Source organism: Suncus etruscus, chromosome 18 (genome assembly GCF_024139225.1).
Source record: "Suncus etruscus isolate mSunEtr1 chromosome 18, mSunEtr1.pri.cur, whole genome shotgun sequence".
Taxonomy (NCBI): domain Eukaryota; kingdom Metazoa; phylum Chordata; class Mammalia; order Eulipotyphla; family Soricidae; genus Suncus; species Suncus etruscus.
In genome coordinates, this window is record NC_064865.1 from 32,681,413 (window position 1) to 32,709,307 (window position 27,895).

General features: G+C 38.3%; 1 protein-coding gene and 1 non-coding gene across 2 annotated transcripts; both read left to right on the forward strand.

The window, feature by feature from the left end:
- The first annotated feature begins 1,125 nt into the window (after window positions 1-1,125).
- Window positions 1,126-27,241, forward strand: LOC125995766 (putative olfactory receptor 2I1). The gene is given in 2 exon segments (XM_049764763.1): window positions 1,126-1,281; window positions 26,294-27,241. Coding segments are annotated over 2 exon segments (1,104 nt in total).
- On the forward strand, window positions 20,664-20,770 carry LOC125996671 (U6 spliceosomal RNA). The gene has a single exon (XR_007491353.1). It is a non-coding gene; the product is annotated as a U6 spliceosomal RNA (small nuclear RNA).
- Window positions 27,242-27,895: the final 654 nt, after the last annotated feature.

Sequence of the window (27,895 nt, forward strand, 5' to 3'; positions counted from 1 at the left end):
AGGAGTAACCCCTGAGCGTCACAGGGTGTGGCCCAAAAACCAAAAAAAAAAAAAAAAAAAAAAAAACAATTTGGTGTGAGCAATCCACGTCTTATCAAATGGTTCAGTGTCTGATATGGTTTCAGATTTATCATCAGGAATGACAATAAAGAATATGTCTTTGTTCACTGGGCAGCTATAAAGAAAAAAATAACCCAGGAAGTTTTTGTGTAGCTATGGAGATGGGTCGACTGTGGATTTTGATGTCATAAAAGGAGAGAAACCTAGCAAAGTATTAGTGAAAGCTAGCCAATGTGCTCCTAGTTGACATAGATTCTGCCAATTGATCTCCCAGCCTCGCTTAGCTGCCCACTACCTATGGTAGCAGAGGTTCCTTAGGTGGGACAAAAGCAAGCAGTGAAGAGAAGACAGCTCAAGACTCTAGGCAGTATCCCAGATGCTAACACCCACCAACTTCCTTCTACCAAAGGCAATTTTTGCAAAAACCTCATTCTCCAACCTGCAGCAGCTAATCAAGGTCACTGAAAGAGTAGAAGCCAAAGAGAAAGCCCCACTGGAAGAGAACCAACAGCAGGGAGATGAGCATATCCTCCCACCCAGATTCTGGCTCATGTACTGAAGGCCTTCCATCCCAGGTGATTGCAGCAGCCTACCACAGGTGGTGAGAAAACCAGGCCAGCCAAAGTCCTACTAAGGCAAATAGTTTCAGAACCTCCTGCACCTGAGTCACCTCCAAAAATTAATTTTCCTACTTTAGCACAGGCAGACATTGACTGTCTCTGCTCTGCTCTTCTGAACCTTGAACCATCCTGCCCAGAAGTTCCTGAGGGCACTTCTTCAGAGGGGAGCTGTCTCAGCCACAAAGGGTGGAGCCAGAGGAACGGTCTGTTCTGCTTCACTTAGTGGCCACACACATCTCCTAGCCAATGAACCCTAGCTCAACACGAAGAAAATATCCACTACAAGCATGATAATGAGGAAACAACACAAACCAACACCATGCAAAGAGAATTAATATGGCAACTACTTGCATCATAATAATTCTTCCACCCCAGCTATCATACCTGGCAGGAGAGGGTGGATGAGAACAAGTTAAACTCTCCAATCAAGTGGATGCTGAGCAAGATGTTAGCTGAAATTGCCCTCCAGAATAGAAGGGGACTAGACAAGCTCTGGGGAAACAATGAATGTTTCTATGCTAACAACTCAGGGGTCACCCATGAGACACTGCAGCAGGTGAAGGCTAGTTTGCAGGAAAGGCTACAGAAAGACTGTCACCTGGTATGAATAGTGGTTCAATCTCCCAGGTAAACCTCCCTGATTAAGATACTTGTGCTAAGGTTCCAGTATGTGCCCAGAAGTAGGCACAAAGATAAGAAACTTCAGGGAGAGTCAAAGATTTGACTCAGGTCCATAATAAGAGGAGCAAATGTTGGGACCTGTGTTCTTAACAAGGAGGGACGCCATTTCTTAAAGGCCACATGGCAGGCTTCTTATCAGGTTCTGAACAGGAAGAGATGACATTTTGTAAGAGCCACATGCTATAAGCCACATGCTGAGTCTTCACAAGCCTATTTCCATAGGCTCTGACCCAAGTTACCTGGCCATACCAGGTAGCCTTTCCAGGAAGGACAAGGGGGCAGAAGAAAGGCAACACTAGACAATAGCCAATCATTTTAAAGATCACAAATCTGGAACTTTCCTATATCCTTTCCCTGTATAACAGGGTCCTCAAACTCACGGCCTGTGGGCCCTTTGCGACCGACCCTCTGTACAACATTTTGTGGCTCAAGGCTGGCCTTCAAATATCGCAGTATTTGCGATTATTCACTTACCAAATAACCGCAATAAAAATCGCATTAGTAAGAAAAAATCGCATTAAACATTCGCATACCCAGAGCAGTTCAGTTTGGAGTATGCAAATGTTTTATATGATTTTTTGCGATTGTTTTTCTTACCAATGTGATTTTTTTATTGTGAATATTCGGTAAGTGAATAATCGTGAATACTTTGCGCCTAGCACAGATGTCATTTCTGCTGCTCCTGCCCGCTGTCCCTTGCTTTATTGGAGGCCTAAGGGAGAGAAGGGAGAGAAGTTTATTACAGAATTAGATTTTTTCATACCATCATCATGACTTCATCAAAGCCTGCAGTGAAGAGAAAGATTGATGACAAGCACAGACCATTTCAGGAAAAGTGGGAGACACAGTATTTCTTTGTTGAGCAAAGGGACATCCCCACATGTCTTATTTGCTCAGAGAAAGTTGCAGTGCACAAGGAATACAACTTAAATCGCCATTATTCAACTAAACATGCTGAGGAATGTGAAAAATATCAAGAAAATGAGAGAGCCAAGAGGGTTGCCAGTCTTAAAGCATGTCTAATGAGGCAACAAGATTTCTTCAAGAAAGCAACCAAAGAGAATGTTGCATCAGTTGAAGCTAATTACATGGTTAGTGAGATGATTGCTAAGGCAGAAAAGCCATTCACAGAAGGAGAGTTTGTTAAAAAATGCATGTTACAGGCTGTAAGTATTATCTATCCAGAAAAAAAAAGGTCAGTTTAGCAAAATCAGCCTTTCTGCCAATACTGTGGCAGAGCGCATTTCTGACATGTCAAGTGACATTTATCATCAACTGTGTGAGAAATCCAAATGTTTTGATGCATACTCAGTTGCTCTTGATGAGGGCACAGATATAACAGATACTGCACAGCTAACAATTTATGTACATGGTGTTGATTGCAATTTTGACAGAGGAGCTGCTCACAATAATTACAATGCATGGCCAGACTACTGCTAATGAGATATTTTGGCATATGTGTGATGCCATTGAGAATGCAGGTTTGCCATGGAAGAGATTTGTTGGAGTGCCATCAATGACAGGGAGGAAAAATGGACTGGTGGCACTCGTTCAAAAAAAAACTTGAAGAGGAGGATGTAGAGAAGGCTATTGCTCTTCACTGCATTATCCATCAGCAGGCCCTTTGCAGTAAATGCCTGCAGTGTGACAATGTGATGTCTGTTGTGAAATGCATCAACCAAATCAGATCCAGGGGCTTAAAGCACAGAAGGTTTTGTGCTTTTTACAGAGGAAATGGAGTCAGAATATGGAGATGTGCTCTATTTCACCGAGATACATTGGCTCAGCAGGAGAAATGTCCTGAAAAGATTTTTTGAGTTGAGAGAAGTGAAAGCCTTCATGGAGAAGGATGGAAATGCTGTTTCTGAGTTGAGTGATCACAAATGGCTCATGGACTTAGCTTTTCTTGTTGACACCACACATAAGCTGAATGTACTAAACAAGATGTTACAAGGCCTGGGACAGCTTATCAGTGCTGCCTATGACAATGTGAAAGCTTTCTCCACAAGACTTGTGTTATGGAAATCCCAGGTCTCTCAGGCAAACCTTTGCCATTTCCCAGCATGCAAGGAACTTGTGGTTGCAGGCATGCCATTCAGTGGTGAGAAATATGTTGGTGCTATTTTTAAGCTAGAGAAGGAATTTGATCACAGATTCGCAGACTTCAAAAAGCACAGAGCCACTTTCAAAATTTTTGTGGACCCCTTTTCCTTTGATGTGCAAGATACCCCTCCTGTGCTTCAAATGGAGCTCATTGACCTGCAATGCAACTCTGATCTCAAAGCCAAGTTCACGGAGATTATTGGAAAAGCAGACATGTATGGGCAATTTTTGAGAGAATTGCCCCCCAGCTTCCCTGAGCTTTCCTGAATATTCAAGCACACCATGTGCCTTTTTGGGAGCACATATTTGTGTGAAAAGATTCTCCACATTGAACTTCAATAAGTCAAAGTACAGGTCTAGACTAGATCATCTTCAAGCCATACTGAGGGTCTCAACTGCTTCCTCTCTAAAGCCAAATGTGGTTCAGATTTGTGAGAAGAAGCGCTGTCAAGTCTCTGACAGCAAGGAATAGGCAAAAGATGCCATGCTCAGAAGAACTGTTCATGATCTTCACTCAATGTTCTATTCATGTTCAGAAGAAATAATTAAAATTGTTAATAATGACGTTTAAGGACTTTTTTTGTGAAATCCCTTATGCGGCCCTGCCTCACTGGACTTTGCCTCCTGCGGCCCCCAGGTAAATTGGGTTTGAGACCCCTGCTGTATAATCTTTCTCATGACCTTGGATGGGGCTCATCTCCTTTGAGCGATGGCCCTGGATGACCAGAGTGGGGGCTTTGTTGGCAGACAGATTAAATTTTTTAACTTTAAACCAAATAAAAGAAAAGAAAATGAGATCAGAAAACTCCAAACTGAAATAACAGGTCTGAAAAACTTGGTAGGAGAAATGAAAACCTCACTGGAAAGCCTCTCCAACAGAGTAACAGCACCTGAGGACTGAACAAATAAACCGGAAGATGAGATGAATAACAACTTCATACAACAGAAGAGATTGTAAAGGAGCCTTATTGCAAATGATCAGACAATTGAAAAAATCCTCAAATAATGTGAACAGATGAAAGTTGAAGCCTTTGATAAACTCAACAGAAAAAAACATAAGAATCATTAGAGACCCAGAAACCCAAGAAGAAAATTCCCAGGAAGAATCAGGACATCAAGGCAACATTAGAAAATAGCCAATCATTTTAAAGATCATCATAAATCTGGAACCTTCCTATATCCTTTTCCTGTATAATCTTCCTCATGACCTTGGGAGGAGTTCTCAGAGATAAAGACTCAAACTCTCAGAGATAAAGACTGCATGCAATCAAATCCTCCATGCCCAAAGTATACCAGCTAAAAGAGACCCAAAGAAAAGCACCCCAAGACACATCCTAATCACAATGACAAATCCCACAGCTATGGATAGAATACTTAAAGCAGCAAGATCAAAAATAAAATTGGGGCCAGAGAAATATCATGAAGGTAGGGTGTTTGCCTTGCATGCAGATGGATGGTGGTTTGAATCCTGGCACCCCATATGGTCTCCAGAGCCTTCCAAGAGCGATTTCTGAGCATAGAGCCAGAAGTAACCCCTGAGCTCTCATAGATAGATAGATAGATAGATAAATAGATAGATAGAGAGAGAGAGAGAGAGAGAGAAATTACATTCAAAGGAACATCCTTAAGATTTACAGCATGTCCATGCCTCGACAAAGAACTACAACCAACACACCTGCTGACTCATGCTTGGTGGCCCCCTCACCCCCATTAAACCATCGAGTGTTGCATGATATCAGAATCAGTTTCAACAAAACCCCCAGTTCAAGGACAAGATAGGGTTCCATAATGCCGCAAAACATGTCTCAAATTCAACTATCACTTGTTTTCTTCAAATACCTTTTTTTAAACCCAGTTTTATTTATCTGTTCTATTTTAAAGTACACATATTTTCACTATCCTTACCATTTTTGGTGCTGCTTGGTACAAAAAGCCTTGCCTGGGATAAAAGGGCAGATCAAAAACAGACCACAGAGACTGTGAGTATAACCTGCCATCCTTACCCAGAATAGCACCAGCAATCCAACATGAAACCATACGTTTTTGTATGAACACAGTAAATAAGGGGAAACCATAGACACAGAAATAAGATCTTATCTTCTAGGGATAAGACCTCACACTTTTTATAATACAAGGGTGCCTCCCATCCTGGACATGTGTCATGTGGATACAACCCAGTCTCCAGGAGATTGGACAGTGTTAGTTCAACCCCAAACCCCAGATCCCAGATGTAGAACTGATACAGCTCTGGACAACAATACCAGGAACCAACTCCATTGGGAGAATTATAACACCTCTCTGGCACCAACTTGTACCAGTTATAATATGACAATGAAGAAATGACAATTTGACCCAAGACCAGGTTGTCCTATCACCTCACCTAACACTAAATGGAAATCAGAAGATGTACTCTCCTTTGAACTGCGAAAAATAAAAGCACCATCTACAGAAAACTGACTTTGACAACCGCGAATGGGCAGAAATTTCCTTGGGACCAATAAGGAAAACCCTACCCTAGACTGTAGCCCAGGACTCTTATTTAAAAGTGGGGGGGGGGGGCGGTGGCGAGGTGGCGCTAGAGATAAGGTGTCTGCCTTGCAAGCGCTAGCCAAAGAAGGACCACAGTTCAATTTCCCGGCATCCCAGATGGTCCCCCCAAGCCAGGGGTAATTTCTGAGCACTTAGCCAGGAGTAACCCCTGAGCATCAAACAGGTGTGGCCCCCCCAAAAAAGAGGGGGGGACTTCTTATTACAGAGGCCCAACTTGGACAACAGAGACTGAGGAGAACCCTTAGATCAATAATATCTCATACTTCGGCTTAGGAACTGCATGAAAACAGGGAGCATCTGTTACAGAAGACTGAACATAACAATGATGGAACAGAACCTCTAGAGCCGTAAAGACTCTAACCTAGACCCTGTCCTAGGATCTGAGCAAATACCAAGACTGCTAGCTACAGTGGCCTCATTTTCTCACCCACAACTGAGAGGAAAGTTTCCTGGCATCACATAAAAAGCCCTGGGATGAGGTAATGAGTATCTATGGAGCCAGGGGTTGATTCCATGATGGTATGTTTCAAGGATGGAGAAGCCCTGAATCTCTTAGGACACGGGAATTCCCATTCTCCCCCAATGCTTACTGTGTCTATGCAAAAAAAAAAAAAAAAAAAAGTGGAGAAAATGCCAAACACTGCCACCCCATTACCCCTTCTTTTCCTTTTTATTTGTTTTGATTTGTTAGTTTTTTACTTTATTTTCCTTCTTTTTTCTTCCACTTTTCCCTTTTCACTCCTGTGATTATTTGGTGATTTTTTTCTTTTCTTACTAACAGGGTGCATTTTTTCTTTTTCTCTTTCTTTTTTTTTTTTTTTTTTTTTTTTTTTTTTTTTTTTTGGTAGTTTCTACCAAATTTTTCTATCCTGGGCCCAGAGAGATAGCACAGTGGCGAGATGCGGCATTTGCCTTGCAAGCAACTGATCCAGGACCAAAGGTGGTTGGTTCGAATCCCGGTGTCCCATATGGTCCCCTGTGCCTGCCAGGAGCTATTTCTGAGCAGACAGCCAGGAGTAACCCCTGAGCACCGCCGGGTGCGACCCAAAAAAAAAAACAAAAAAAAAATTTTTTTTTCTTCCTTTTTTTCTTATCCTTTTTATCTCAAACGACATCAGAATAGATAATCTACAACAAGCTGTAAAGTGGAAACCAGTTACACTAGTACTCTGGGGGGAAAAAGAAAGGAGATATGGGATGCATGATGGAAATAGGGGTGGAGGGAGAACAACACTGGTGGTGGGAATGTCCCTCATTCATTGTCACTATGTACCATAAATAATTCTGTGAAGAAAAAAAAAAGATTTACAGCATGTCCAAGAAATCCTCAAAGCCAGAAGACAGTGGTTGACAAAACTCAACAAAATGAATTTTTTTCCTAGAACACTGCACCCAGCCAGACTCACATTCAGGTTTGAAGGAAGTATACATAGCTTTATGGATAAAGAGCAGCTCAGAAATTTTACAGACTTAAAACCAAATTTAAGGGGCCGGGCGGTGGCGCTAGAGATAAGGTGCCTGCCTTGCCTGCGCTAGCCTTGGATGGACCTCGGTTCGATCCCCCGGCATCCCATATGGTCGTTCCCCAAGCCAGGAGCAACTTCTGAGCACATAGCCAGGAGTAAACCCTGAGCGTTACCGGCTGTGGCCGAAAAAACAAAACAAAACAAACAAACAAAAAAAAAAAACAAATTTAAAAGACAAACTGAAAGGTCTACTTTAAGACAGGACAGACCAAGAGAAAGACCAAAGTCCTATATAAAGATGACACTAAATCCCATGACAATTATATTTCTCTCAATGTTAATTGACTAAATGCACCAGTTAAGAGATACAAAGAGGCAGAATGAATCAAAAAGCTGAATCCAACATTCTGCTGTGAATAAGAAATACACCTGAATAGTCAGAACAAATATAGACACAAAATAAAATCTTGCAGGAAAATCATCTAAGCAAACAATGCCAGTAAAAAATCTGGAGTGGCCATATTAATATCAAATGATGCAAACTTTAGACTTAAAAAAGTTATAAGGAACAAAAATGAACATTTTGTAATAATAAAGGAATATATATAACAAAGAAATGGTTGCCTAAACATATATGTACCCAATGAGGAACCATCAAAATATTTAATATAATTGTTAAAAAAAAATCTAAAAGAAGACATCAATAGCAACACAATAATAGTGTGAAACTTCAACACTGTCTTGTCACCCCTTAATAGGTCAACCAAATTGAAACTCAACAAGAATATACTATCTCTGAAAGGAGAAATGGAAGAAAGCTGATTAGTGTGTATATATAATATATGGATTCCATAGCCAGAAAACTGTGCACACATTCTTTTCCAATGCACATGGGTCATTTTCCAAGGTACACTACATGCTAGCCCATGAATCATATCTCCATAAAATCAATAGGATAGAAATTGTACAGGCTACCTTCTCAAATCATAATGCATTGAAATTAGAAGTCAACTACATGGGCCGGAGAGATAGCATGGAGTAAAGCGTTTGCCTTTCATGCAGAAGGACAATGGTTCGAATCCCGGCATCCCACATGGTCCCCAGTGCCTGCCAGGGGCGATTTTTGAGCATAGAGCCAGAGTAATCCCTGAGTGCTGCCAGGTGTGACCCAAAAACTAAAAAAAAAAAAACTAAAAAAAAAAAAAGTCAACTACAAAGGGACACAAAAGAAAAACTAACACTTGAAAATTAAACAGCTCACTACTAAAAAAAAAAAAAAAAACAGTGGATCAGGAATGAAATCAAAGACAAAATTAAAATAGCCCTGGAAACAATCGTGAATGAATACACAATTTATCATAATTTGTGAGATAGAGCAAAAACCATACTAAGAGGAAAAAATATAGCTTTGTAAGCACACATCAGGAAGGAAGAAGAGGCCTACATAACTAGTTTAATGACACTGGTTATAAAATTAGAAAAGGATCAAAAAATGGACTAAAAATAGTAGTCAGAAGAAAATAACAAAGCTTAAAGCAGAAATCAATAAAGTGGAAATACAAAAAATTAATCAGACAGAAATCAATAAAAGCAAAAGTTGGTTCTTAGAAAAAAAATCAACAAGGACTGGGAGAGATAGCACAGTGGTGTTTGCCTTGCAAGCAGTCGATCTAGAACCTAAGGTTGTTGGTTCGAATCCCGGTGTCTCATATGGTCCCCCGTGCCTGCCAGGAGCTATTTCTGAGCAGACAGCCAGGAGTAACCCCTGAGCACTGCCAGGTGTGGCCCAAAAACTAAAAAAAAAAAAAAAAAAATCAACAAGATTGATAAACCACTAGCAAAACTCATAAAGAATGAGAGAAACTTAATAAACCAGATTAGAAATTAACGGGGGGGGGGGGTCGAAGAGATAGCGCAGGAGTAGAGCATTTGCCTTGCATGTAACCAACCCAGGAGAAATGGTGGTTCAAATCCCGGCATCCCATATGGTCCCCCAAGCCTGCCAGGAGCAATTTCTGAGGGCAGAGGTAGGAGTAATCCCTGAGTGCTGCTGGGTGTGACCCAAAAAGAAAAAAAGAAATGAATAAGAGGAAATCACTACAAATACTGCAGAGATTCAAAGGATAATCATACACTACTTTGAGAAACTATGCCACAAAACAAGAGAACCTGGGATGAGAACTGTATTTCTTTGATGTGAATATGCTTTAACTTCCTATTTTCTTACGTATTTGTAGTACCTCCCATTTTTAATTTCACTTATAGGAATCTGCTTTAGATAGCATTACCTAGTTTGTTCTTGTTATAACTAGTTTATAAGACTTGCTGTTTTGTCATCATTTTCCCATTTAGACTCCCTTAGTATTTGAAGGCAGGATTTTTGCATGGCTGCATTAAAACAGAAAAATTGTAGGTACAAAATGGAGTTTCTATCCACCAAGAAATTTTAAAACAGGGAGGTTCTACACCTGAAACATCTTGTCTTGGTGACTTGACTTAAGCTCCCATCACTCAGCTAACAGCTGAACTCCCTGAATCTTGTACCTAATTTTTGAATTTGCCATGGTTTTCTGCATTTTCTCTAGGAATTGATCATCTTCCAGGAATGGACTCAGAACTGACATCTTCTTGCTATTATGTGGGCTCTCTTGTCATCCTGGCTATAACTTGAAAATCAACTTTACCTGTCTGTAAGGTGGACTTTCTTTCATCGACTCCTAAGTTCTCTATTCAGAAATTATCTAGTGACACTTTGATGCTTCATAATATCTGCATAATCTACCAGATCCTTGATCTCTGAATCCAGGCTATGACATCTATACTACAAAGAAAAACCTTTTGGGAACTTTAAAGAAAAAACATTGGGGGTTGTAAAATAATCTTGTATGGAGCCTGTAGTTGGTTCCTTGATTCATGTTTTAGGCCTAAAATTTTTCTATTTTTTCCTTTTTCTGTACTTATCCAAATTACTGTTATTCATTTTGTTTTAGTTTTTCCCATTGTATTTTTAGGACTTCTACAGATTTATTTCATTTTATGCTATTTTTTTATATTATTTTAGGGGGCCACACCTGGCTGTGCTCAGGGGTTACTCCTGGCTATCTATTCAGAAATAGCTCCTGGCAGGCACAGGTGACCATATGAGACACCAGGATTCGAACCAACCACCTTAGGTCCTGCATCGGCTGCTTGCAGGGCAAACATCTCTGTGCTATATCTCCAGCCCCCATTTCATGCTATTTTTTATCCTCCCAATTTATTTTAATTTATATAGAAGTAAGTAGGGGGAGATGTTGGGAGAGGCCTTTGTATTAGTCCTGATACTGCCTTCTAATTAGATGTCTCTCAATTGGTTTCTTTGGTATTCCTATTAAAAACATGTTTCCCTGTTACCTCCTCATTTGGCTTTTCCCCTCCCCTTGGGAATGGGCTTTGTTTTTCCCAATAAAGGCTACTCAGGCAGCCTGAAGAGATGGCTGATATCTTGGCTCATGGTTCCACATGGTGGAATGACTGGCTTGTGGGTGAACAGCTTGCAGTTAATTTTCTGGCCTGCTATACCTTCCCAACTGTGTGTAGATTATTGCTTGTATCCAAGTTGCAGCCAGACCTGTGTCTCTTGTCCTAACCAGACAGGGGGCATGGGAATCCCTTTACCTCTCTCGGACTTGTAAAACACATAACCCACCATTCAACACTGGAAGAAATGAATAAATTCTTGAACTCTTCCAATCTTCCATGGCTGAATCATGATTATCTAGCCTATCTAAACAGACCCATCACTACTGAGGAAATGAAAATGGTAATCAAAAGTCTTCCCAAAAACAAAAACCCAGGCCCAGATAGATTCACTAACAAACTCTTTCAAACTTTTTAAGAGGAACTACTATCAATCCTTTTCAAGCATTTTTAGGAAATTAAAGAAACAGAAACACTCCCAAATAGTTTTAATGAAGCTAATATCACTCTAAAATGAAAACTTGACCAAAAAGGCTGCAAATAAAGAAAACTACAGGCTAGTATTCCTGATGAACACAGATACAAAGATTCTCAACAAATTTCTAGCAAATAAGATCCAATGCCTCTTCAAGATCATACACCATGACCAAGTAGGTTTCATTCCAGGAATGCAAAGCCAATTTAATATACATAAATCAATCAACATAATACACGATATCAACAAAAGAAAAATAAAATTCATATGATCATATCAATATATACAAAGAAAGCATTTGATAAGGTCCAACAACCATTCATTATAAAAACACTCAACAATGAAGTTAGATGATTTTTTTCTACAGTTCTGTTCATACATTGTATATTTTTAATATTAGCCCCTTATCTGATGGATATTGCAAGAATAGTTTCTCCCATTCTGTGGGTAGCTTTTGTATTCTAGGCACTATTTCTTTTAAGGTGCACAAGCTTCTCAGTTTAATATATTTCAATCTGTTTATCTCTGCTTCTGCTTGTTTGGAGAGTGCTGTATCCTCCTTGAAGATGCCTTTAGTCACAATGTCAAAAAGTGTTTTACCTACATGTTTTTCTATATACCTTATGGTTTCAGGCTTGATATCAAGGTCTTTAATCCATTTGGATTTTAGCTTCGTGCATGCTATTAGACAGGAGTCTAAGTTTGCTTTTTTGCAAGTGGCTAACCAGTTGTATCAACACAACTTCTTGAAAAGGCTTTCCTTGCTCCATTTTGGATTTCTTGCCCCTTTATCAAAGATTAATTGATCGTGTATTTAGAGAGCATTCTCTGAGTACTCAATTCTATTACACTGATCTGAGGATCTGTCTTTATTTTAATATCATGCTGTTTTAATAACTATTGCTTTATAATACAATTTAAAATTGGGAAAAGTAATGCCTCCCATATTCCTTTTCCCATAGTTTCACTCATCTATGGGCTTTAAGAAAAATAAAAAACATTATTGTAATAATACACAAAGACAATAGAGATGAGGACTGGAAGGGCCAGCCCATGATACCACAAAGAGTGGTGAGTCCAGTTAGAGAAATAACTACATTGATAATTATCATGACAACAGTGAGAGAAGTTCAATGCCAGTCTTGAATACAGACAAGGAGTGGAGGAGGTGGAAGTTGGGTGACATTGGTGGTAAGAATGTTGCATTGGTAAAGATGGGTGTTCTTTTTTTATAACTAAAACCCAACTACAAACATGTTTGTTCCAAGACCAAACAGGTGTATAAACAGAGTAAAAATAAAAAATGATCATACTTAAACACCATATCCAAAGCCAACGACAACAGAATGAAAACTCAATCTACAAACAAGCTAGACAAAGAGGGGACCACTTATACTAGCAGCCCGGGGGTCAAAGAAGGGGGATATGGGATGCATGCTGGGAACAGGGTTGGAGGGAGGACAACATCGGTGGTGGAAGAGCCCCTAATTCAATGACACTATGAACATAAAATATTACTGTGAAAGATTTGTAATTTATGTTGGTCGAAATAAAATTATCTAATTAAAAAACATGTTTGTTATGGTGCTTAAAGATATTTTATAAAATAACTATAAAAGTAAATTATATATATCTTCATTAGGTGCTACTATCCTGAGTATAAATTAGTAAATTAAGAAGAAAAAATATAACTGACTCACCCATCCATAGTTGGGTGATAATCTATTTCTATTCTTCAACAGATCTTTGTTCAGAAATAAAATAACTTCAAAATGGATGAAAACATAAGTAACTTTTCCAAACTCAAAAAAGGGGCACCTCAAGAAGTATATAAACTATATACTAACTGTAACACTGCGTCTTATTTTTAGAAATTGAAATAGTGAGAACTGGTCTTTGCTTATAGTTATGACCTAGATTATTTAAACACCTTTAATCTTCAGTGTCAATATAAGTCATTTTTAAAATATACATTTTTAAATAAATGTGAGAGCTATGTTCTCTCTAACATTTTGTTGCTATAAATTTGAAACACTGATTATATGTATTATTTATTTAATAAATCTAGCTAGATTTTTTTAAAATAAAATAAAAAATTAACTTTCTTCTATGTTACTCTTGATCCTATTTGCATCAGTCTCTATATTGCTGGTTATACTCTCTATCCTACTTGTATAAATCTTCATAGCTACTCCATTATCTATGCTCTATTACAAATACACAATTTTGTGTCCAACCCTAGTGGTTTGCACAGTTCCAGGGAAATGCATAATGTTGTTATATTTTTAATAGTTTTCATCTATCCTACTAAATGTTTCCAGATTGTTATAATTCTTGAATGTGTATATCATTTAGCAACTCATTCTCAAATTAAGTATGTCTGCAAAAATGTCCTAATGTTGGGGCCGGAGCATTGGTACAAACATTAGAGCATTTACCTTGCATGCGCTAACCTAGGACGAACTGCAGTTCGATCCCCTGGTGTCTCATATGGTCTCCCAATCCAGGATCAATTTTTGAGCACATAGCCAGGAGTAACCACTGTCACTGGGTGTAATAATAAAAATTATTCTAATGTTTTGTCCACAGAAGTCTGTTGGAAAAAGCTTGGATATATACACTCTTATTACAGTGCTCATTATAAAAATTATTTAGCAAATGTATCTTCAAATTATGTATATCTGCAGAAATGTTCTAATTATTTTGTTTAGAAAAGTCTGTGTAAAGGATCTTGGATGCTCTAGACTTGTATTACATACAGTGCTTGGTGTAAGAATGTTTAGGAACTTTTTTCAAATTTATGTTTATCTGCAGAAGGTTTCTTTTTTTTTTTTTTTTTTTTTTTGGTTTTTGGGCCACACACAGTGGTGCTCAGGGGTTACTCCTGGCTGTCTGCTCAGAAATAGCTCCTGGCAGGCATGGGGGACCATATGGGACACCAGGATTAGAACCAACCACCTTTGGTCCTGGATCGGCTGCTTGCGAGGCAAACACCGCTGTGCTATCTCTCTGGGTCCCTGCGGAAAGGTTCTAATGTTTATGTTCAGAGAAATCTACAAAAATTTCTGTAATATGTATGAGACAATAATAATAGAAAAGCTGGTTGTTTTGAGAATGGTGTATGCACAATCTAACCTATGATGTTTTTACAGCCAAGTCTACCCTCACTAGCAGTGATTTCAAAGAATTAGCTATAACAGTAACTGTCTGAAATTTTTCTCTCTACCTTACTTGCTGCTAAAAGATTTTTTCTTTCTATTTCTTCAGCTTTTACCTTGCCTATGCAAAATAACAACCACTTTTACAAGTTCTGATCTGGGTTTCCCCTCTTCTTGCAGAGAACAATAAAACACAACTTGTTTTTTGAACAACTTTGAACCAAAAAAAAAGAGGAGCTGTTAGATTACAACTTGTTTACCCAAAACAAAAATTATATCTTGTTTCTTTGTATCTGTTTGTTTACAACATTGTTTTACTCCAAAACCGAGATTGTCTTACATGCAAACCTGGGTGGGACTGGCTCAGAATAGCCTGAGCTATCTGTCCTTACTCTGTCCTTACTCCACCACCTGGGAGGTGTCTCTGTATTCAATAAAAAAAAAAAAAAACAGTCTGGCAGAGAGCCAGCTCTTAATATGAGGTAGAATATTGCCAGACTACAGGTGTTTTAACCTCAGCATGGTCTGGATTATTTGGTATATTGAAACCCTGCTTCAGACCCGAATATGACATGTGAGGTGATTTTACAGGATATCATGCATATCACTTTATCTTCTTTTAGTATGCTTTCTTGTCCAGAGTAACCATTTCTAGGGCATATAAACAATTCACAAAAACAACATGAAGAGAAAATGAACAGACACATTTCTAAGGAATGCCAATGTATGGTCATCAGGCACATGAAAAAATGTTCATAATCACGTATCATTAGGTAAATCCAAATCAAGATGACAACAAGATATTATCTTACACCAGTGAGGATGGTAAATATCAAAAATACTAGGAAAAAATCTATGTTTATGGGCATATGATGAAAAAAGAACTCTCATCCACGGCTGGTGAATGTTTTCTAGCCCAACACCTATGGAAAACATTGTAAAAGATACTAATTAAATTCAAAGTTGAGATGCCATACTACACAAAATTCCACTTTGGGGTGTCTATCTCCAGGATAAAATTACATTCATTGCAAAGAAGGTATGCATGCAATTATTCATTGATAAATTATTTAATGAATAATTGCAATCAATGAATAATTGTACTCAATAATTTGCTAAGATTTGAAATAAATCTAGATGTCCAACAACAGATAAGTGTAACATGAAGATGTGAAATATATATGTATATATGTATATATACACACTATCACAAACTAATAATCAATGATGCAATCTTGCAATTCGCCACATTATGGGTGAAACTAGAAAATATCATCTTAATGAATTAAGCCAGATAATGAAGAATAAACACAGATTGAGATCACTTGCATATAGTATTTATAATAACATAGTGAGAGAATTTAAATAGGATATACCTGGATCATACTTGACCCCCCACAGTATAAGGAGAAAAAAAAGAAACATAATAGAGGGGAGGAGAAAGATAGGTGGTAAAGAATGTAAGCTAGGAATCAAAGAGATGCAGATATATCATTGGTGTTAATTAATGATATACCTAAATATTCAAAACACAGAATCAACAACACTAAAATCATGAGCCCCAAATCCAACTAAACTTAATAAGACGCCTGTCAGGAGCTAGGAGATGCATGGGAGACTAGGGTGCAGAGAATTATTGGAGAAAAGTAGCAACATTTTTGAAGAAAAGTTGATTCTTCTGGTGGTGTTGGTGGTGAAACCATAATATACCTAAAACTCAATTATGAATATATCCCCTGCTCATTGTTTGGGAGAATTAACTTTGTCAAATTAAAATAGCCCCCAGGGCATTATACATATTCAATGAAATCCCTATTAGAAAACACTTAAGAATTTTTTTAGAGAAACAGATTGAATACTCTTAAAACCATAAACTACTCCCCCAAATAGGCAAAGAAAACCTTAGAGAAAAGAAGACGGAATATCACCTTCCCCTACTTCAAACTGTACTACAAAGCTATAGGAATTAAACAGCATGATAACTATAATAAAAGCAAACCCTCAGATCAATGGGATAAACTTGACTATTCACAGACAAAAAACCCTCAGGTTTATGATCAATTAATTTTTGATAAAGGAACAAGAAATACAAAGTGGAGCAAGAGGGGCCAGAGAAATAGCATGGAGGTAGGGCATTTGCCTTGCATGCAGAATGATGGTGGTTGGAATCCCACCATCCCATATGGTACCCCAAGCCTGCCAGGATCGATTTCTGAGAGTAGAGCCAGGAGTAACCCCTGAGCGCTGCCGGGTGTGACACAAAAACAAACAAACAAACAAAAGCGGAGCAAGAAAGGCCTCTTCAAGAAGTGGTGTTGGAAAAATTGGTCAATTACATGCAAAAAAAAATTTAACTCAGACATCTTTTTAATGCCAAGCAAAAAGTCAAATTAAAATTGATTAAAGACATAAAACCATAAGATAATAGAGGAAAATATGCACAGGGCACTCCATGACTTTGAAGCAAAAAGCATCTTCAGTGATGAAAACCACAAAATAAGAAGTAAGGATAAAACAAACATTAAATTAAGAAGCTTCTGCTTGCCACAAAGAGTGGTGAGTTCAGTTGGAGAAATAACTACTATGACAATGTTATTGAGTAAGAGAAATAGAATGCCTGTCTTGAATGCAGGCAAAGAGTGGAGGAGAAAAGAAATGGAGGGCATTGGTGTTGGGAATGTTGCACTGGTGAAGGTGGGTGTTCTTTCTTTATATATATATATATATATATATATATATATATATATATATATATATATATATATATATATATATACATATATGTATAAATATAACTGAAACCCAACTACAAACATGCTTGTAATCATGGTTCTTAAATAAAGATATGTATAAAAGTTAAATAAACTAAGAAGCTTCTTTACCTCAAAGGAACTAGTGACCAGGATACAAAGACTACCCTGGAGTTGAGAGAAACTATTTAGTATCTGATAAATAGCTAATATCTAAAATATATAAAAAGGGGCGGGAGAGATAGCATGGAGATAAGGTGTTTGCCTTGCATGCAAAAGGATGGTGGTTCAAATCCCGGCATCCTGTAAGGTCCCCCCGAGCCTGCCAGGAGCAATTTCTGAGCATAGAGCCAGGAGTAACCCCTGACCATGACTGGGTGTGACCCAAAAATCATAACAGGCATCTATTCACATCAAAAACTGGGAAGAAGTGATGAACAGAAACTTCCTCATAAAAGAAATACAGATGGCCATGAAAAGCACATGAAAAAACTGCTCCACATCATTAACCATCAGAGACATGTAAATCAAGACAACAATGATTTATTATCTCACACCACTAAAAGAACAATAACAAACCAGTGCTGACACTGATGCAGGGAGAAGAGGATTCTCACTCACTGCTGGTTGGAAAAAAAACAGCCCTTTTGGAAAACAATAAGAATATTTCTCAAAAAACTAGACATTGAACATTCTATATAACTCGGCAACACCACTCCTAGAAGTATACACTAGGGACCCCAAAACACTGGGGAAGTGAGGTAAAAGTCTTTTATCGCTCATGGTTTTATTCTGGTGAGCCACACCCAGCCCCACAATCCCACGTGGTTGCACACTCAGCTATGTAACAACCCAAATTTTTCAATACTGAAAATCCAGCAGGAACACACCAAATTAGATGTGAAAGCAGCATGGAAGCCACCTGAACTCAACAACAAAACCAAAGACACAGAATGCACAACTAACAACAAACTAATAAACCTTCAGACAATGAATGACTTAACGGTCCCATTGTGAGATATAACAATATTCACAATTTTTCTTTTAATGAAGTTTCTTGATCATACATTACATTACATTACATTATATTACATTACATTACCATTAGTTGTAAAAAAAAAAAAGCATAAAGTAAATTATTTCATGCCTGCCAAAAAGCCAACCTTGGGAGTCAGTGGGAAACCAGGGACAATGTTAAGGGAGTTTTAAACTGGTAGGGGACTTATATTGAAATACTGAATGTCAGAATTAACTACATTATAAACAACTTTGTAAACCACAGAGTTTAAATAAAGTAATAAAAATTTATTTTATTTTATTTAAAAAACAGACACTTAGGTAAAAAGAACACATACATGGTTATGTTTCCAGAGAAAAGAGAATTGAGATATGAAGGATGATATTGAACTTTATGGTCATGGATGGAAATTTTAGTTTTGATAATGTACATTATCTGATAAATATAGGTATTAAAATATGGATCTGAACTGTATGCCTGAAATGTTATAGACCAGGCATGCCTCAACAACAAAAATTCCATGCTCTTTCCAGCTAATGCAAAATTAAATATATTAAATAATATAATATTTCCTAAAGCTATGCACAAAAGTCAAATAAAAGTGGATTTAAGGCCTTTATATCAGACCTAAAACCACAGGATATGGAAAGAAAAACACAGGCAGAAAACTCCATGACATTGAAGCTAATGGCATCTTCAAGGATAAAATCGACCAAGCAAGTGAAAGCAAAGACAACAAATGCCAAAGTGACAACACAGCAGGTAGGATGTTTGCCTTGGACACAGCTGACCCAGATTCAATCTCTGGCATCTCATATGGTCCCCCGAGCCTGCTAGGAGTGATTTCTGAATGCAGAGCCAGCAGTAACTCCTGAGCACAGCCAGGTGTGGCCCACAAACAACAACCAAAAAAAGATAAACAAATGAGACTGCATTAAACTGAGAAGCTTCTGCACCTCGAAAGAAACAGTGGCTAGGATACAAAGACTACCCATAAAAAGGGAGAAGCTATTCACTCAATACCCATCAGATAAGCAGTTAATATCTAAGATATACAAGGGTGCCGCCTCCCAGTTACAGAAGGAAATAAGGGAGCTACCACGACCAAACAGGTGTAAGACCACTAAGTAGCAAGTTAGGCACAGAGGAAACCACATATTCTCGCAGCCCCGGAGGTGAGGGAGGAAGATATGGGAGGTAGGATGGGAATGGAGGTGTAGGGAGAACAATTCGGTGATGGGAATCCCCCTGATACTAAGTTAACATGTACCTAAAATATGTAAGCCACTATGATCAAAATAAAAATTATATTATTAATAAAAAAGATATACAAGGTACTGACAGAACTTAACAAGAAAAATAATCTAATCCCATCCTAAAATGGGGGAAAGAAATGAAGTCATTTCCTCAAAAAAGAAATACAGATGACCAAAAATCAGATGATAAAATGCTCCACATCACTAATCATCATAGACATGTAAATCAAAACAAAAATGAGGTAGCATATCATGCCACAAAGGCTGACACATTAATTAATTAATCATCATTAATCATCAGAGACCTGTAAATTAAAACAACAATGAGGTAGTATATCATACCATAGAGGCTGACACACTTCACAAAGAACAGGAACAATCAATACTAGTGTGGATGTGGGGAGAAAAAGACTCTTATTCACTGCTGATGGGAATGCAGAGTAGTCCAAGCGTTTTGAATATCAACATGGATATTCTTCAAAAGACCTATAAATCGAGCTTCCATATGATCCAACAATACCATTTTTAAGGATGTACCCTAGAAACCCAAAAACACCGTGCAAGAAAGCCCTCTGCACTCCTATGTTTGTTACAACACTTTTTACAATAGGCAGAATGTGGAAATAACCCAAGTGCCCAAGAATAGATGAGTGGCTAAAGAAACCATGGTACATCTACACATGGAATATCATGCAACTGTTGGAAAAAATGAAGTCATGAAATTTGCTTATATTTGAATGGATTTGGAGATTAATTAACTGAGTGAAATGAGTCAAAAGTAGAGGAATAGACAGAATAATCTAACTCATTTTGGGAATATAAAAAATAGTATGGTATTAATATCCAGAGACAATAGGATGGGGGTCAGAAGGACCAGTCCATGGTAGAAAGCTTGCTACAAATAGTGAAGTGCAGTTAGAATACATTGTCTACTATGACAAAGATAGTTCAAATAGATCTCTCTAGACAAAAATGAGGTGCTAAAAGGGAATAAAATGATATGCATGATACAAACTCCTTCATTAACAGCTGTGCAAATCACAGTGTCAAAAGGGGGGGGGTGAATTATGCTCGCTTCGGCAGTACATATACTAAAATTGGAACGATACAGAGAAGATTAGCATGGCCCCTGCACAAGGATGATACGCAAATTCGTGAAGCGTTTCATATTTTAAAAAAGGGAGGGATAAAAGAGAGAGGAAGAGAGAGAAGTAAAATGTCTGCAAACAGGGAAGAGGGTGAGAGAGAGCAGGAGGAAAACTGGGACATTGGTGGTGGAAAACGTGCACTGGTAAAGAGTGGTGTATATATATTGTATGACTGAAAATCATGAACAATTCTGTAACCACAGTGCTTGAAGTATTTATTTAAATAAATAAATAAATAAATAAATAAATAAATAAATAAATAAATAAATAAATAAATAAATAAATAAGGGCCCGGGGAGATAGCACAGCGGCGTTTGCCTTGCAAGCAGCCGATCCAGGACCAAAGGTGGTTGGTTCGAATCCTGGTGTCCCATATGGTCCCCCATGCCTGCCAGGAGCTATTTCTGAGCAGACAGCCAGGAGTAACCCCTGAACAATGCTGGGTGTGGCCCCCCAAAAAACAAATAAATAAATAAATAAATAAAAATAATTTTATATTTTACCCACTTTATTGGTAGCATTTTATTCTAAAACATAAATCTTTTTTTAAACTTTATTGAATGATTGATTTATTGGTTTGGGGCCACATCCAGCGATGCTCAGGGGTTACTCCTGGCTCTGCACTCAGAAGTCACCCCTGCCAGGCTGGGGGATCATATAGGATGCCGAGAATCGAACAGGGTTCTTCCCGGGTTAGCCACATGCAAGACAAACACCCCAACGCTGTGCTATCTTTCAGGCCCCTAAAACATAAATCTGAGGCTTAATTCTAAACTAAATAAAAAAGAGATAGCTAGCAGAAACAAAAATTGTTACCCTAAAGTATGTTAACATTTATGATCTGGTAAATCAATATTACCTCGCTAAAAAATAAATTCTTTGCAGTATTATTCACAATTGCCAAGATCTGAAAACAACCTAGGTCCCAAGAACAGATAAATGAATAAACAATTTTGGGATACACACACTTGAATAGTATTAAGGAGAAACCTTGCCTTTTATTGCTACATGGATAAAACTGAAGGGTATAATGCTGAGTGAAGCAAGCTCAAAGAAAAAGGACAAACGCCAAACGCTGTTTGTAATATGTTGAATATAAAAAATGTAGTAGATAAATAAAAATGAACAATGATAACAGAACCTGAGAATCAACCTATAAAACAGAGTTTGCTAAGTGGTTCCATGGACCCTAAGAGAGGACTTAGATAGAAGCAGAGACAGATGGACTTTTCTGTTCTAGTGTTGGGAGGGGGGTGTAGCACTGTATTTCTGAAACATTACTATTACTAATATTATAAATCATCATGCCTAAAATTTTCTAATTTAAATACATTAAAATTTTAAATTATGAATTATAATACTTTGTGCTTTTTAATCATTGCTGTATAGTATTTGCATGTTTGCTTTTCTTAAAAAAGAGATGAGAGGCAACAGGGATAAACATATTTCAAAATTATTTTCATTTATAGTTTACATTTCTCTTATCTTCAGGTCATAAAGACTTGGACTGCTATTTGCTATTATTTGCCTTACTTATAAAATTTATTGGTATAGTTAGCATTTCATAAAATATTAATAAAATTCAAATTTTAGTCAAGGTAATAGTTATCATATTATTAGTGGTGCTGAATAGCCAAAGTGAACCCTGTATAAAATCTGGATATCCAAAATGAAACATGAACAAAAATCTTCAAGGTATAAAGAGAACCCAAAAAGGTAAGAAGGCAGATGAAGCAACAAGAATGAGCAATACACAAAAGCTATATGCAAATCTAAGTTACTTTTAAAATTAAAGATGATCCCATCAAATCTACAAAGTCTACCACCAATAAGGGTTTTCTATGTTTTACAGATGATGACACTGAAAATTACTAAGGCAAAGTGACTGGCTTAAGGTCTCTCAATCAGAGAATGAAATGCTAAAAATAGAAATGACAGGAAGTAGAGAATACTACTTTGCTCTACACATTGCCATCATACTCTATGCTAAAAATGTACCTTCCCTCTAAAATTTTCTGTTCATCAAAATTGGACTACTCCTCTTTGGACACCATACAAATTACTAATTAGGAGAGTGGAACATAGATTCCCTTGAGATCCACTCTCTAGAGCTGATTCCAGTTGATTCCCTTGGTTCTGCTCTACTAAGGATTTAAGATTTCTCCTCCTTTTATATAACTGCTATGCCCCCCAAGAATCAGGAAAAATATTTTATTACTTTAAATAAATCATGTTGATTTGCTACTACCAATAAGGCCCTTACTTTGCCTTTTCTCCATTACACTGTCCAGGAATAGATAACATCACTTCAGCCTGACTCTACGTGTTTCACAGGATTTGGGTGGTTTCCTGTTCAAATAGGTTCTATTCATACCTCTTCTGACAAGCAAAACAGCATCTACCTATCTTCCTTCTAAGATCCCAATTTTGATCTCTGGTACTCAATCCAGTCATCAAAAATCTGGGTTATTTTCTCATTGCTATTTTGAATCCAGAGAATCCAGAACCAAAATACCAACTTCTAATTGAAAAAGTGGAGATCTAAATGTCAGTACCAGAGAACAAAGCATGAAGGTAGGCATGTTATTATTATATTGTCCTAGGTAAATGAGATATGTTCTAGAATACCAGGTGAGATAATGCAAAAGTGTGCATGTCTATCAGGTTGTTTGAAAGGAATTATAAAGTGTTCAGTATGGAACATGTATTTAAAAATTCCTGTGTAAATATAGTAAAGATGGTGTATGTACAATTCATTTGTGTGCCTGTTTCAGTATTTAGAATGTTTGACGGAAAGATTTAAAGCTCCCTGTGTGATGTGGCATTTAATAATAACAAAATTAAGGACTGTGACCTTTATAATTCTGTCACCTTCAAAATGGTGCTCCAATATGACTCTATAGTATATAATTAACTAGAAATAAAAATTAAATTTTGTATGTATTTTTACATAAAATTTTATTCATTCTTTTTAGGGGGGAAGTTTGGGTCACACCCGGCTGTGCTCAGGGGTCACTCCTGGGACCATATGGGATGCCGGGATTCAAACCACAGTCATTCTGCACGCAAGGCAAATGCCTTACCTCCATGCTATCTCTCCAGCCCCCAAAATTTTATTCATTCTTACATTAAATTATTTTACATGTCAAGGCAACATGAATTTAAGTTACTTATAGTTAAATTTCAGGCATACAATGTTCCAATACCAATCCCACCAGCAGTGTCAATTTCTCTCCAATATATGTATTTTATTCTCCTTAGTACTTAATGTATTATAGCCTACTTTATAAAAAGTACAGTTATGTAAGAATTAGAATATTTGAAATAAAATAATATATTTACAAATTGTGTGATCTTAGGAAAGTTATTTAATTGATTTATCTTGCTCTATAAAATAGGAATATTGCCTAATTCTCATGTGAATAAAAAACAAAGTATATGAAAATGCACATATGCATACATATTATCCAAAAAAGAAAAAAACTACACTCTCTAACCCACAGTCTAAAGTATAAGTACTTATTCTATTTAATGAGAATAAATTCAAGAATCATATAAATATGATAAAGGGGAGGATTGCAGCTTGAGAAGTCCATTTTTAATTAAGAACAATGAACTTCCAGTAAGTTTTCTATATGATGATTCTTTTGTTTTTATTTTGGGGCCACACCTGGCAGTGCTCAGGGGTTACTCCTGGCTCTGTACTCAGAAATTGCTCCTGACAGGCTCGGGGGACCTTATGAGAGCTGAGGATCTAACCTGGAGTCCACCCCAGTTCAGCTGCATACAAGGCAAAAGCTCTACTGTTGTGCTTATCACTCCAGCCTTCTATATGATGATTCTTGTCAGAAAATATGTAATTCATTTATGGTTCATGATCACATCAATTATAAATGGCTTCTGTACCATTAATAAATTTGTTTCATCATCCTTCTCAGGGTTAAAAGACTTCTGTTTCTCCTTCTACTTGTTTGATAAGCAGTTATTCAAAAAAAGGTGCTAGAAATAAGAGGTCATCTAATTCAAACAATTCAATCTACACATAGACAAAAACCTAAGTTGACCAGAAATGAAATTACTCATCAACATGAAATAACTAACCAAAGACAATTACTCTCTTGACTTCTAATTTAGTGTTTTCCTTCTAGTCAGAAAATTATTAAAAGTTGATACATGTGAATTAATTCATATGATTTATGATCACTTCACTATACAATAAGAATGAAAACTATGTATGATAGGAAGCAGTATGATAGATTGTGTTAAAAAAAACAGAGCAAATGAGACTAATTCTAATCAACCAAGTATTTTTATATCAAATTTGTACTAAATAGCACTTATCTTTAAGCACTACATTCTTTTTTATTAATAATATATTTTTATTTTAAACATAGTGGCTTACATATCGTTGACAATAATATTTTAGGGATATATTAACATAAAATCAGGGGAATTCCCATCACCGAATTGTCCTCCCTCCACCTCTGTTCCCGTCCTGCCTCCCATAACCTCCTCCCTCACCCCCCGGGTAAGCACTACATTCTTAAAGGATCAGGAGAGAGGGGCCGGCGAGGTGGCGCTAGAGGTAAGGTGTCTGAAGGTGTCTGCCTTGCAAGCGCTAGCCAAGGAAAGATCGCGACTGCGGTTTGATCCCCCAGCGTCCCATATGGTTCCCCCAAGCCAGAGGCAATATATATATATATATATATATATATATTTTGGTTTTTGGGCCACACCCGGCAGTGCTCAGGGGTCACTCCTGGCTGTCTGCTCAGAAATAGCTCCTGGCAGGCACCAGGGACCATATGGGACACTGGGATTCAAACCAACCACCTTTGGTCCTGGATCGGCTGCTTGCAAGGCAAAGCTCTGCTATCTCTCCGGGCCCCAGAGGCAATTTCTGAGCACTTAGCCAGGAGTAGCCCCTGAGCATCAAATGGGTGTGGCCCGAGGAAAAAAAAAAAAGGATCAGGAGAGAATCTCAAATTGAAACCTGGCTTCTCCTGGCTGAAGAACTACCACTACTTTGTCCTTAGAAATACAACCAGAATTAGGGAAGCAACTTAAAGAGTACAGATTTGAAAACCAGATAGAATTGTTAAAATCCCTATATAGTCATTCTGGTGGAAAAGTTTAGCCTTTCTGACCTTAAGTTTGTTCATCTATAAAATAACGATTCTGGGCTGGAGAAGAAATCATTTCCAGCAAGTGCTGCACTTGGCGTGACACCTGAGACAGAGCTAGGAGTAAGCCCTGAGTTTAGCTGGGTGTGGCCCAAAAACCAAACAAAACAGAACAGGAAGAATTTACCTTCCTTATTTGCTAAATGATATCAAGTAAGTTATTATTGTTATTGTTATTGTGTTGTTATTGATGTTGTTATTATTTATTATGTTCATCTTCCCAAAGTGTTAAGATTTTAAATTGGATTATAGTCCACACAGAAGCAATTTGTAGTACCTCTATTCCTTTCCCCAGGTGCCCTGGTTTTTCTCTGTTTATAAAGAATAAAGTAGCTATTGATATTTCATCCTTCCAACCATTCTCAGAGCTTTCCTCCTTAGGCTAATCACAGCACAGAGGAACACTTCCTCCTGCTGGGTTTCACTGACTGGCCCACCCTGCAGCCTGTCCTCTTCGCCCTTGTCCTCTTCTGCTACCTCCTCACTCTGACTGGCAACTCAGCTCTAATGCTGCTGGCTATCCGCGACCCGCGCCTGCACACGCCCATGTACTACTTCCTCTGCCACCTGGCCCTGGTGGATGCGGGTTTCACCACCAGCGTTATACCACCGCTTCTGGTCACTCTGCGTGGCCAGGCGCTGTGGCTGCACCGCAGAGGCTGCATGGCCCAGCTGTACATGTCTCTGGCTTTGGGTTCAGTCGAGTGCGTCCTGCTGGCTGTGATGGCACTGGACCGTGCTGCTGCTGTGTGCCGCCCTCTCCGTTACACTGGTCTCGCCTCGACCACCCTCTGCCATGTCCTGGCAGGTGCCGCCTGGCTAGGAGGCCTCACCAACTCCGCAGCACAAACAGCACTTCTGGCAGCGCAGCCACTGTGCACACCCTACCAACTGGACCACTTTATCTGCGAGCTGCCAGCGTTGCTCAAGCTGGTCTGTGGCAGCGGCCGTGACACCACTGAGCGTCAGATGTTCGCGGCCCGCGTAATCATTCTTCTCTTCCCATCCTCGGTCATCCTGGCTTCCTATGGAGCTGTGGCCCACGCTATATGGAGTATGCGCACCAGCGGGGGTCGAAGGAAAGCTTTAGGTACCTGTGGGTCCCACCTCACGGCAGTCTGTCTGTTCTATGGCTCAGCCATCTACACCTATTTGCAACCTACCCACAGCTACAGCCAGGAACGGGGCAAGTTCGTCTCTCTATTCTACACAATTGTAACCCCTGCCCTTAACCCACTCATCTACACCCTCAGAAATAAGGAGGTGAAAGGAGCAGCACAAAGGTTCCTGGAGAGAAGGCAAGTCGGACAGTGAGTCGGATTTCTTGGGGAAGGGAAGAAAGTATTAGCATTAGCCCAAGTCTGAGAATCCAAACATCCATTGTAAAAACTGTCGACCTTCAGGTTGCTCATTTGTGTATGAGAACCTGCAAGACTTGTCCTCAGGGAATTCAAGATTTTGGGGGAAACCTTTTCTCCCATCAGAAAATGATAGTTTATTTAAGGGGAAAATACTGAACGTATTGAATAAAGTTAAAAAGAAATAATCATTTGGCTTTCTCCTAAACTGAGAGAGAGTTTATATCTAGGTCAAATTATAAGGTGATGCTTAATTTAACCTCTTCCCTGGTCTGATAGAAGAGATCATAAAAGTTCTCTGTATCTACAATTACGTAGGCCCATTTTGAAAATAAATAATAAATTCTACCCTGTAGGCGATTCATTTAGGAAGAGAAACATATGCTTCCCTCTTAGGAAATCAGTCAACCTCATGTTCACCTAGCCAGATGACTGGTGCCAATACAAATCTCTTTGCCCAGAAGTTTAATAAGGAACACCCCCATTAGTAGGGGGGGGGCATTGAATTCTTCTGCAAGAGGTGGTTCTGAGCAAGTTTTAAAAGAAGAAAAGGAAATATATGCATGGAAAGTAAGATAAATATGTCTCAGGTTGTGAGAAAAATATGCAG